Source organism: Hyla sarda, unplaced genomic scaffold (genome assembly GCF_029499605.1).
Source record: "Hyla sarda isolate aHylSar1 unplaced genomic scaffold, aHylSar1.hap1 scaffold_944, whole genome shotgun sequence".
Lineage (NCBI taxonomy): Eukaryota > Metazoa > Chordata > Amphibia > Anura > Hylidae > Hyla > Hyla sarda.
Genome location: NW_026610974.1, coordinates 34,256 through 47,036, shown reverse-complemented (window position 1 = coordinate 47,036; position 12,781 = coordinate 34,256). Strand labels below are relative to the sequence as shown.

The following is a 12,781-nucleotide window of genomic DNA, read 5'->3' as shown; positions in this document are numbered from 1 at the left end:
CTTAATCCTTATTCTGACCCCTAATCCTAATCCTATCCCTAATCCTAACCCCTAACACTAATCCTAAACTCTAATCCTAAACCCTAATCCTAAACTCTAATCCTAGCCCCCTAATCCTAGCCCCTAATCCTAATCCCTAACACTGATCCTAAAAACTAATCATAACCCCCTAATCTCAATCCCTAACACTATTCCTAACACCTAATACCTACAGTCTAGTCAAGAATCTACAGTCTGTTACAAGTATAATTAGTGCCAGCAAGCTGCTGGGTCCTTCCTTGTTCCTGGCCAACTCTCTGGGATTCTGGCCGAGCTGTAGAGACTATAACAACTGTCTGACCTCAGTAAAGCCTCCATTAAACCATAACCCGGTTGTGCACTCTCATTTCACTGCCTAGCCATTGGGATAGTGGAGATATCATTTGGGTGGTTCCCGATACCCCCCCCCAAAAAAAAAAAAAAAAAATAAATAAATAAATAAATAAATAAATAGACACTCTGGCGTAACGAACATTAGGGGTTAATAACACCTTGCCCCTGGGGTTAATACCATCCACTTACACCACTACACCCCGTGGTCCTGCCATTTATTGTGGCTCACCACACTACCACTAGAGTGGTTCCTATGCTTCCTGGCTGACCAAAACATCAGCCAGGAACCATAGTAACTTAGAAGTGGTCTGTGGTCACCACCTGCAGAACCACTTCTTTACTGGGGGCATCTTGCTAATTACCTACAATGTCCATCTGTTGTCTGTTCCATTTGCACAACAGCATGTGAAATTGATTGTCAATCAGTCAGTGGCATGTAGTTTCCCCCCCCAACCCCTCCCCAACATTAATGTACAGGGTACATTAACACGGGCGGGGGTTTACAGCAAGTTTCCCGCTAAAAGTTTGAGAGAAACACACTGTAAAACACTACACTTCACTAACCCAAAATAAAGAGTAAAACACTACATATACTCTACACCCTTACACTGTGCCCCCCCCCCCCCCAAATAAAAAAATAAAAAAAACATCTTTTAAGTCAGATTTTCCAAAACGGAACCTAGAGCTGTTGCATAATAACAACTCCCGGTATTGCCCGACAGCCATTGACTGTTCAGGAATGTTGGGAGCTTTGCAACAGCTGGAGGCACCCTGTTTGGGGAAAACTGACATACAGTATTTTTGGTGGAGGAAGCAAGTGTAATGCTTGCATCCAGGTCCACCTCTATGAAAATCCCTAATTTAGGCCTCAAATGCACATGGCGCTCTCTCACTTCGGAGCCCTGACGTATTTCAAGGCAACAGTTTAGGGCCACATATGCGGTATTTCCGTACTCGGGAGAAATTGCGCTACAAATTTTTGGTGGCTTTTTCTCATTTTACCCCTTATGAAAATGTAAAGTTGGGGTCTACACCAGCATGTTAATGTAATTTTTTTTTTTTTTTTTTGTATAACTGTTTATTTAAAGAATTTTGTATTTTAATACAGAAGAAAAATACGACATATGTACAGTGAGTATACAATATATAAAGCAAAATTTGCAACCTTATATATAAAGGAGAAACACTGTCGAGATGAAGGAGGAGGAGAGAAAGGGAAAGAAAGTAAAATTAAAAGAGAAATAATTATGAAATAAAAAATTAAAATTAAAAATAAAAGAAAGAATATAAAATAAAGAGAGAATATTGCATGGCCATGGCGCATCAGTGGTTATTCAGAGAATCATCATAATCCTCCCAAAGCCTCCATATCTTCTGAAAGAAGTGTAATTTTTTTTTTTTTTTTTTTTTACACCAACATGCTGGTGTTGCCCCATACTTTTAATTTTCATAAAAGATCAATGGAAACAAAGAACCCCAAAATTTGTAACACACTTTCTCCCAAGTATGGAAATACCCCCATCTGGGGGCGCACAACAAGGCTCAGGAGTGAGAGTGCACTATGTGCATTTGAGGCCTAAACTGGTGATTTGCACAGGGGTGGCTGCTGATTACAGCGGTTCTGAAATAAACGCAAACAAATAAACACCCACATGTGACCCCATTTCAGAAACTTCCCCACTTATGGAACGTAACAAGGAGTTTAGTGAGCATTTACACCCCACAGGTGTCTGACAGATTTTTGGAACAGTGGTCCGTGAAAATGACAGCCCACTGTTACAAAGCCCACTGTTACAAAGATCTGTCAAATGCCAGTGTGATGTAAATGCTCACTGTACCCCTTTTTTTATGTTCCTTGAGGGGTGTAGTTTTCCAAATAGTATGCCATGTGGGGTGCTTCTCGCTGTTCTGGCACCATGGGGGCTTCCTAAATGAAACATGCCCCCCAAAAACCATTTCAGCAAAATTCGCTTTTCATAAGCCCATTGTTGCTCCTTCCTTTCTGAGCCCTCTAGTGCACCCGCAGATCACTTGAGGAATTTCCTTACTCGAGAGAAATGGGGTTTTGGGGGACATTTTAACCTATTACCCCTTATGAAAATGAAAAATTTGGGGTGACATAAGCATTTTAGTAAAAAGAATTACATTTTTCATTTTAACGTCCAACGTCAAACACTTGTGGGTTGTTAAGGCTCACTGTACCCCTTGTTATGTTCCTTGAGAGATTAAGTTTCCCAAATGGTGTGCCATGTGGGGTGTTTTTCACTGTTCAGGCACCATGGGGGCTTCCTAAATGAGACATGACCCCAAAAACCATTTCAGCAAAATTTGCTTTCCAAAAGCCCAATGTCCATCCGTCCATTCTGAGACCTCTAGTGCACCCGCAGATCACTTTACATCCACGTTTAATATATTTCCTTACTTGAGAGTAATGGCGTTTCAAATTTTGGGGGATATTTTCACCTATTACCCCTTGTGAAAATAAAAAATTTGGGGTAACATCAGCATTTTAGGTAAAAAAATATATTTTTTTTCATTTTCACGTCCAACTTTATTGAAAATTTGTCAAACACCTGTGGGGTGTTAAGGCTTACTGTACCCCCTGTTACGTTTCTTGAGGGGTGTAGTTTCCAAAATAGTATGCCATGTGGGGTGTTTTTTGGTGTTCTGGCACCATGGGGGCTTCCTAAATACGACATGGCCACCAAAATCTATTTCAGCAAAATTGCACTACAAATTTTTGGTGGCTTTTTCTCCTTTTACCCCTTATGAAAATGTAAAGTTGGGGTCTACACCAGCATGTTAGTGTATTTTTATTATTTTTTTATACCTCATATGTGGGCGAAAAATGCTCTGCGGGCGCACAACAAGGCTCATGAGTGAGAGTGCACTATGTGCATTTGAGGCCTAAACTGGTGATTTGCACAGGGGTGGCTGCTGGTTACAGTGGTTCGGAAATAAACGCAAACAAATAAACACCCACATGTAACCTCCCACTAATGGAACGTAACAAGGAGTTTAGTGAGCATTTACACCCCACAGGTGTCTGACAGATTTTTGGAACAGTGGTCCGTGAAAATGAAGAATGTAATTTTTCATTTGGACAGCCCACTGTTACAAAGATCTGTCAAACGCCAGTGGGGTGTAAATGCTCACTGTACCCCTTTTTTATGTTCCTTGAGTGGTGTAGTTTTCCAAATAGTATGCCATGTGTTTTTTTTTTTTTTTTTTTTCGCTTTTCCGGCACCATGGGGGCTTCCTAAATGAAACATGCCCCCACAAACCATTTAAGCAAAATTTGCTTTCCAAAAGCCCAATGTTGCTCCTTCCCTTCTGAGCCCTCTAGTGCACCCTCAGATCACTTTCATCCTCATATAATATATTTCCTTACTCGAGAGAAATGAAGTTTCAGATTTTGGGGGACATTTTAACCTATTACCACCAAAATTTGGGGTAACAAGCATTTTAGTAAAAAAATTTACATTTTTCATTTTCACGTCCAACTTCCACGCAAAGCTGTCAAACACCTGTGGGGTGTTAAGGCTCACTGTACCCTTTTGTTATGTTCCATGAGGGGTGTAGTTTTCAAAATAGTATCCCATGTGGGGTGTTTTTGGCTGCTCTGGCACCATGGGGGCTTCCTAAATGTGATATGCCCCCAAAACACCATTTCAGCAAAATTTGCTCTTTAAAATACCATTGTTGTTCCTTCTCTTCTGAGCCCTCTAGTGCACCCACAGAGCACTTTACATCCACATATGATGTATTATCTTGCTCGAGAGAAATTGGGTTACAAATTTTGGGGGACTTTTTCTTCTTTTACCCCTTGTAAAAATAAAAAATAAAATATGGGTCTACAAGAACATTTTAGTGTAAAAAATGCAGACTTTGATTTTTCTCCTCCACTTTGCTGCTATTCTTGTTAAACACCTTGTTAAAGTAGAATATGTCATGTAAAACCAATCTCGGAATCAGAATGAAAGGTAAAAGCATCTCAGAGTTATTAATGCTTAAAGTGACAGTGGTTAGAATTGCAAAAAATGCTGATTTGGAGTTACATTGTGTTATTTGAGTGTTCCCTTTATGTTTCTGAGCTGTGTAGTTCTTTGCTTTTGGGATGAAATGAACATAAGAGAACTGATGAAGCAGATTGCCTCACACTATTGTGCCTAACACATGAGATTCCACTTATATCCCTCCAAGTAAACAGGTACCAGTCCATTAATCTAACAGATTTGAAAAACTGGAAGCGCCTGGAAATGTTTTAGATCTAAAAGTTATCACAAATATCATCCGGTCTGGATGAAGCCTCAGAAGCATTTACTGCATTCACAATGAGGACTGAATCCATCAGCCTCATCTCCTTCCTCTGGGGACCTCTAGTGGTGGTTTGTAGTATAGTTTCCATCTGTCTTCACGTAAACTCACTGCCAATCTTCATATCCTATTAACCCCTGCAGTGACCTTTCAGGTGTTTTGTCTTTGATCAGTTCACTTTGTTGTTACATCAGTAATTATTCTATTTAGAAACATTATAATTGAGGCTTTGAAGCGCTAATATTAATCATCTGAACAGAATAGAAAAAATATATAGTTTCCCACCGAGATCTCTCCTGTATCGACGGGCTCCCGGTCGGCGGCTGTAACCATCAGTCTGTGCACACGGTTGGTTCCCTGTGTTATTTCATACATTTTATCCTACAGCCCAGTACACACTACTGATCTCCGCACAGCAGCTTTATCCCCTGTACATCTGATCAGAGGAGCCGCATCATCTATTTACTGGATGTTTTATTAATGATTTGTATTTCTGCCTTTTACCATCCAGTGATCCAGTTGTATTTTACCCCTTTTATTTGTTCTCTATTTTTATTACATTGTACATTTATTGTTTATGTGGATATATAAGAAAGTTACTGTCAGTTCTAGTCCCAGGAAGATCTCATCCCCCATAGACCCCCGATCACACCCAGCAGATTATTACCGCAATAACAATCAGGGGCCGGAGGTCTAGGAGAGAATTTCCCGGACGACCTCTGCAAATCTATAAACGATCAGGTATAATCTCCGTCCATCGTCCTCTCTTCTCACTTTATTCTATCACATTTTATATGGATGAAGAGTAAAAGATCGGGAGAAGCGATCAGCAAGATCGGGAAATCACTGTCCACGAGGAGCCGATAGATACACAATGAACACAAAGTATGGAGCTATAGCTCCGCCCCCAGGTGGCAACAAACGGTTAAATCATTGTTAACCCTTCAGTGAACGCGGTATTTTTTGGTCGTAACAATTTCTGCTCTTTGTTCCCTAACAATCCTCTCTCCTAGACCTCCGGCCCGATTGTTACTGCGGTAATAATCTGCTGGGGGTGATCAGGGGTCTATGGGGGATGAGATCTTCCTGGGACTAGAGATGGCGCAGACCCTGCCTGTAATGTGTCTGATCGATTGTTTCCTGCCCAGTCTGTCTGCGATCAGATCTGATGGTGGGAATATGTATACAGGACCGAACCGATAAGAGATCTGATCGTATCCGGGAGACACAAGGACCTGAATCTCACAATTTGTATAGATGTCCCGGCATCTAAACGGAACCGCAGAAAAGCTACGGGAATCCCGGCGATACCGATCACCACTGTGATACCGATATGTCCGGTCAGTGCAGGAGACACAAACCCCAGACCCGAGACACAATTACTTATTCTGGCATTAACGTATATATACGGTGCTGATGTAACCAGCAGCCAGATTATGAATCACAGACCGCGATCCCGGAGCAGCACAATATGTACAGTATAAAGCGGCTGCACTGGTATAAACTCGGCCACAAAGAGAATAAAGCTAATTCTAGCAGATAGAAGCTCCAGCTCTATTATAGACAATGTGGCGGCTCTTAGAAGAGCCTTTGGGGTGACAGCAGGAGGCGGAGCAGGTTACTTGGCGCTGGTGTACTTGGTGACGGCCTTGGTGCCCTCGGACACGGCGTGCTTGGCCAGCTCTCCAGGCAGCAGCAGGCGCACGGCGGTCTGGATCTCCCGGGAGGTGATGGTGGAGCGCTTGTTGTAGTGAGCCAGGCGGGAGGCTTCCCCTGCGATGCGCTCGAAGATATCGTTGACAAAGGAGTTCATGATGCCCATGGCCTTGGAGGAGATGCCGGTGTCAGGATGGACCTGCTTGAGCACCTTGTACACGTAGATGGCATAGCTTTCCTTCCTGGTCTTCCTCCGCTTCTTGCCGTCCTTCTTCTGAGTCTTGGTCACGGCTTTCTTGGGGGCTGGTGCAGACTTGGCGGGATCAGGCATAATAATCACTCACAATCCTTCTTCACTAGAACAGAGAGAATAATGATGCTTCCTCCTCCCACCGCAGCCGTATTTATATGCAGCCCATGCAAATAAGAAATGCTGTCTGCTCACTGTTCTACTGGAGGAGCAAATCATGTGACCTGTGGGAGTGTCATTAGCCCCGCCCAGTGAATGATTTATTGGTGTTTCTTCAAGTCTCGTCACCATTGGTCGGATTCACATCTACCCAATCACAGGAGCCGGAGGGCGGAGCAGAAACATATAAAAGGCAGCAGAAAGAGAATAACGGTGACATCTCGGAGGAAATTCTCTTGTACTTTTAGAATTCACTTATCATTATGTCTGGACGCGGCAAACAAGGAGGGAAGGTTCGGGCCAAGGCAAAGACCCGCTCATCCCGGGCAGGACTCCAGTTCCCCGTCGGTCGTGTGCACAGGCTCCTCCGCAAAGGGAACTACGCCGAGAGGGTGGGCGCCGGTGCTCCGGTCTACCTGGCCGCTGTGCTGGAGTATTTAACCGCTGAGATCCTGGAATTGGCCGGTAATGCCGCCCGGGACAACAAGAAGACCCGCATCATCCCCCGTCACCTGCAGCTGGCCGTGCGCAATGACGAGGAGCTGAACAAGCTGCTGGGTGGGGTGACCATCGCCCAGGGAGGCGTCCTGCCCAACATCCAGGCCGTGCTGCTGCCCAAGAAGACCGAGAGCAGCAAAGCGGCCAAGAGCAAGTGATCACCGCTTATCCCAGATCATCCCGAACACCAAAGGCTCTTCTAAGAGCCACCACATTGTCTCCTACAGAGCTGGCTCCGCTGATCTTGTCTAATAAGGATTAGATTTCTTATGACATGTTCTTTATACAGGGGTTATAGTAGAACTGAAGTTTCTTTCATTAACAGTGTGAGACGGATTGGACACCTTCACTTCTGTTTTTCGGCTCTTTAAAAAAAATCTAAAGAAAACTGTTCCTATAGCAGAATGTGACCCTCCGGACAAGGACAGTTTCCTGCTCACTCCATCCCCGCTACCCTCACTAAGAGGGACGGGTACAGTTTCTACATATGGATTTTTGGGGTGCAGCCAGCCTTTCCCCCGCGCCGCACTTATGCCATCTGCCACCTACCTGTTCTAAGACTACAACTCCCACAGCATGCACTTACAGTGGGGGACATGCTCGGGGTTGTGGCACTTACAGTGGGGGACATGCTGGGGGTTGTGGCACTTACAGTGGGGGACATGCTGGGGGTTGTGGCACTTACAGTGGGGGACATGCTGGGGGTTGTAGCACTTACAGTGGGGGACATGCTGGGGGTTGTAGTCTTAGAACATGTAGCGGGCAGAGGGTGGATTTGCGGCGCAGGTGGGAGAATGCTGAATGTTGTTCTGTTTGTGGTAAACGAGACTGATCGGAGCTGATCTGCCGGTAATGTGATCTCTACGGTGGGGAGTAGCGGATTATTACAGCAGGAAGATCCCCTGAAATATTGTTACATATAATCTGTTGGCTGTAATCTCCCCATGGAGTATAACCCCCATCATTACACGTTTAGGGAAATGATTCATCCCCTTACCCTCTGTCTGTAGAAGGCTCCGCCCGCACATCATGTTAGAGATCATCGCTCTGTAGAGACTTCTCCGCATCAGCCTCACTAGCGTCTTCTTGTCTCTATCTTATACAGCAGGAGGCCGCGGCTGTAACACATAACCTGTCCCTACTGCACAAGTCATATAGTTGTTAGATGTATTAGTTATTATTATATTATTTTTAATATTTTGCAAACACAATCAGACAAGGACATGCAGAATACATTCATACAAAAGTTATTCTACCATTTTTATTACTAGCAGAAGTCCCACACTGAATGAGGATTGGTTGATGAGGTCACATGATCTGTTCCGGCCAATTAACAGATACTTTCCCATTACTGTCAATCTTAATAAGCAATTAGAACGTTCTCTGCTCAATTATAGAGAAACATTCTAATTGCTAATTGAGATTGACAGTTAGGGAATAGTATCCGCCTATTGGCCAGAACAGATCATGTGACTTCATCAGCCAATCCCCATTCAGTGTGGAACATATTAAGATTTGCCCGAGATGAATACGGAACTATAGTGAATGGAAGAAGGATTTGTGCCGATCTTTCTGGTCACTTACCTGACTGTGTGTACAGCCGCCTCCCTTTTATAATTCGGAATATATGACTAGTGTTGCTCGCGAATATTCGCAATTCGAATATTATTCGCGAATATCGCATATTCGCGAATTCACGAATTTCGCGAATATAGCGCTATATATTCGTAATTACGAATATTCGTTTTTTTTTTCTTACAGTACAAATCACAGTGATCATCCCTCTCTGCTTCCAGCTTGTGTGGTGTAAAGAACGCTGTAATACTACTGTGTGAGACTGGCGTGCGATAATTCGCATATGCGAAACTTAGCATATGCTAATTTTCGTGTATGCGAATTTTCCCATGTACTAATTTCCGCATACGCGAATTTTCGCGTATGCTGATTTTCCCGTGCGCTAATTTTCGCATACGCGATTTTTCGCATGTGCGAAAATAAAACGAGGATATAACGAATATGCGAATATATGACGAATATTCGTCCATATATTCGCGAATATTCGCGAATATTCGCGAATTCGAATATGGCCTATGCCGCTCAACACTATATATGACCCCAATAATACACATGAACCCCCGGTGTCATACGGGTAATGTACAAGCAGTTCCTGTAATGGAGAAACAAATGACAATAGGAACCTAGAGACCATCAGTTACTAGACAAGGGATCCGGAGATATAATAGGAGACAGTATAGATAGGACCTCATTATAGAGATGGCGCCCCCTATACTGTAGCCTTCTGTGTGTAATAGAAGCTCCTGGACACATCAGATCTCCAGCCGCCTCACTCGGTACATGGATACACCGGGACTGGCTTTATACAATGACCGGAAACAATCGCTGACCCGTCCTCGTTATTACAAGGAGGGAGAGGACGGGACAGAATCAAAGAGCGGGAAACTCAAACCCCCGGAGAGGAGCCAAAGAGCGGTCAGTATCCGGCTATAGAACCGCTGGTTATTTTCCCGTTCATTCTACGGGATCAATAGGGGGCGCTGTCCTGTTGGTGGTTAATTACAGAATGGTGTCGGCTAGTAATGTATTCTCCGCAGTGTACAGTGTTAGTACAGAACTCCCGGGCAGCGATCATAATCAGGGCCATGTAATGTTACATTCTACGGTCCCTCCACATGTTCAGGGGAAGGAGTCTCCACATCCTATTATATTCATGGCTCTATATAGAATCACATCACCTCCCACCCGAACTGCTACTAGTTTCCCTGTCACTATACACATCGGCCAATAGTCATCTATATGACAGGACACAACTCGGGCCATTGATATTAAGTCCTAGTAAATCCCCAAAACGGGTTCTCTCCTTATACAGCTTCTATAGCCCTTTCATCCCAACCACGTTAACTATAGAGATAATAGATTATAATAGAAATAATAGACCACTACGACAGATACACAGCAGTGCAGACACAGGGAACTCTAGCTTTTTCCATAGAACATGTGGGCGGCTCTGAGAAGAGCCTTTGGGTTGATGTGATGGAGCCGAGTAGAAGCAGAATTAACCTCCGAAGCCGTAGAGAGTGCGGCCCTGGCGCTTGAGGGCGTACACCACGTCCATAGCGGTGACGGTCTTCCTCTTGGCGTGCTCGGTGTAGGTGACGGCGTCACGGATGACGTTCTCCAGGAAGACTTTCAGGACACCGCGAGTCTCTTCATAGATGAGGCCGGAGATGCGCTTTACACCTCCCCTGCGAGCTAGACGGCGGATGGCAGGCTTGGTGATGCCCTGGATGTTATCCCGGAGCACCTTCCTGTGCCGCTTGGCTCCGCCCTTACCGAGACCTTTTCCTCCTTTACCGCGTCCAGACATCTTCTCTATGAAGCGAGTAGACTGCAAGATATCGAGTGCGGCAGAGTCCGGCTTATATAGCACAGGAGCGGACCGAGAACAATGACGACTTCCGGGGCGTTTATTTTATTGAATTTACATTCCTGGCTCCTCCCTCTCCCTCCGCTGATTGGCTGAACACTGTAACGGTCCCTATTTTGAATCTCCCGCTCCTTCTACATTACTCGCAGCTATTAGTTTGCGGCTGGTTACTAATCCGATCCTTCTCAAAATGTAACGAATAATCTTTAGGAGATCTGAGGAGCAGTCAGTCGTCTGCAAGATTTATATTACCAGCGATATCGGCGAGAATCCGGCCAGTGTAGAATAAAGAGGAAAATCTACAGAACACCGTGAGCAGCTGCATTCATGTTACCCGTCAGGTTCAGGTGTTTGCGCACAGCAGAGAAGCAGATAGCGCTTCTGGTCGGTGAGATTCGGTATTGTACAGATCACAGGGGAAATGATTTATATACAATCGATGAGGCGATTATATTGAGTCCCTAGAAGGTGGGATCAATCCCCCCGCTCTTTATACTCAGAGGATCTGTCGGTACCGGGCAAAATGGCGACAGCTCCGGGTATTACAGCAGCGGTTCTAGCACGAGGAGCGATGTGAGGGCTTCTGATTAGGTCACTAGGGCTGCTATACACTGAAAGAGTTAATAGACCGCCAGGACAGGACAATGGAGGGATTTAGAAGTGATTTTGTGGCTGAGAAGGAAACATCATAGTGGTGTCTATTAGCGGGACATGCACCGCTGCTGCCTCTACCAGGGATTAAAAGAAAAGCACATTTGGATCGTCCACCAATATTAATATTTTAGGCAATGAAAGGGTTAAGATGACAGGAAACAATTGTTTACCATAATCCTGCGGACCCAGCCCCGGACTCTGTATGAGCCCAAGCGAAGTATCGGGGGATTCAGATCGTTTTGGTCTGAAGAACGATCCATTCACAAGAATCGATCACTCGGGCAGTATTACCAGGTCTACAGGACTGCTCACCCCCGGGCACCAAGACTCTGCACACATTGTACGACATTATATAAAGCCCCGATATGTGCAATGAGAGTGACCGAGAATAATCGTCCGAGAGCCTAACCCCACGTGTTAATATATGATAGAAGGGGAGAGATCGGAATAATAGATCAGCAGATGATCGGGAATATCACAATCTCGGGTGATCAGCCAATGAACCTCCAGTATCGGGGATATAGCTCTGACCATAGTGTTAACCCTTCAGTGTCCTTGCTGCCTGCCTTGTATTCCTCCTTCATATCCCGATTACTTGTTATATGTCAGGAGTCTGAAGCCAGCAGTCCTGACCGGAGGGGACCGATCCTCTGTAACCCCCAGAATATACACTGCAGTCCCCATAATACCGGTCACCCCCAGGAACTAATACCGCAGAGGACAATTCTATACCTGCACATTTCCAGCACTGAAAGGGTTTATTCTAGAGAACTATACTGGATCCTGCTTATGAGAACAGGCGGAGAATCGGGACAGAACTGGAGACATTCAGGAATCAGCTCGTTCTATAGATAATTTGGTGGCTCTGAAAAGAGCCTTTGTGTTGTATGCGGGTCCCGATTAGATCTAAGCTCTCTCCCCACGGATCCTGCGGGCCAGCTGGATGTCTTTGGGCATGATGGTGACCCTCTTGGCGTGGATGGCGCATAGATTGGTGTCCTCAAAGAGTCCCACCAGGTAAGCCTCGCTGGCCTCCTGCAGGGCCATGACCGCCGAGCTCTGGAAGCGAAGATCAGTCTTGAAGTCCTGGGCGATCTCTCTCACCAGGCGCTGGAAGGGGAGCTTCCGGATCAGCAGCTCGGTGGACTTCTGGTAGCGGCGGATCTCACGGAGAGCCACTGTACCTGGACGGTAGCGGTGAGGCTTCTTCACCCCACCAGTGGCGGGAGCGCTCTTCCTAGCGGCCTTAGTAGCCAGCTGCTTGCGGGGAGCTTTCCCTCCGGTGGATTTACGAGCGGTCTGCTTGGTCCTGGCCATGATTCTCTATAGACAAGTCAGTAAGAAGTGATCGGGAGAGGAAAGAGCAGAACAGTTATAGTCCTGGCCTCATCGTGATTGGATAATGTGAGCCACACCCCCTACATCCCATT

General features: G+C 45.3%; 3 protein-coding genes across 3 annotated transcripts; 1 reads left to right on the top strand and 2 right to left on the bottom strand.

The window, feature by feature from the left end:
• Positions 1 to 6,289: 6,289 nt before the first annotated feature.
• LOC130350356 (histone H2B 1.1-like) lies at positions 6,290 to 6,676 on the bottom strand. The gene has a single exon (XM_056554868.1). It carries the CDS (start codon positions 6,674 to 6,676, stop codon positions 6,308 to 6,310), a length of 369 nt encoding a protein of 122 aa, XP_056410843.1. The 3' UTR covers positions 6,290 to 6,307.
• A 341-nt stretch (positions 6,677 to 7,017) lies between these two features.
• LOC130350370 (histone H2A type 1) lies at positions 7,018 to 7,450 on the top strand. Its single transcript, XM_056554880.1, has one exon. The coding sequence runs from the start codon at positions 7,018 to 7,020 to the stop codon at positions 7,408 to 7,410; it is 393 nt and encodes a 130-aa protein (XP_056410855.1). The 3' UTR covers positions 7,411 to 7,450.
• Positions 7,451 to 10,255: 2,805 nt separating this feature from the next.
• LOC130350364 (histone H3-like) lies at positions 10,256 to 12,668 on the bottom strand. Its single transcript, XM_056554875.1, has 2 exons — positions 12,327 to 12,668; positions 10,256 to 10,640 (listed from the first exon to the last, which is right to left on the bottom strand). Exons 1-2 carry the CDS (start codon positions 12,666 to 12,668, stop codon positions 10,326 to 10,328), a joined length of 657 nt encoding a protein of 218 aa, XP_056410850.1. The 3' UTR covers positions 10,256 to 10,325.
• Positions 12,669 to 12,781: the final 113 nt, after the last annotated feature.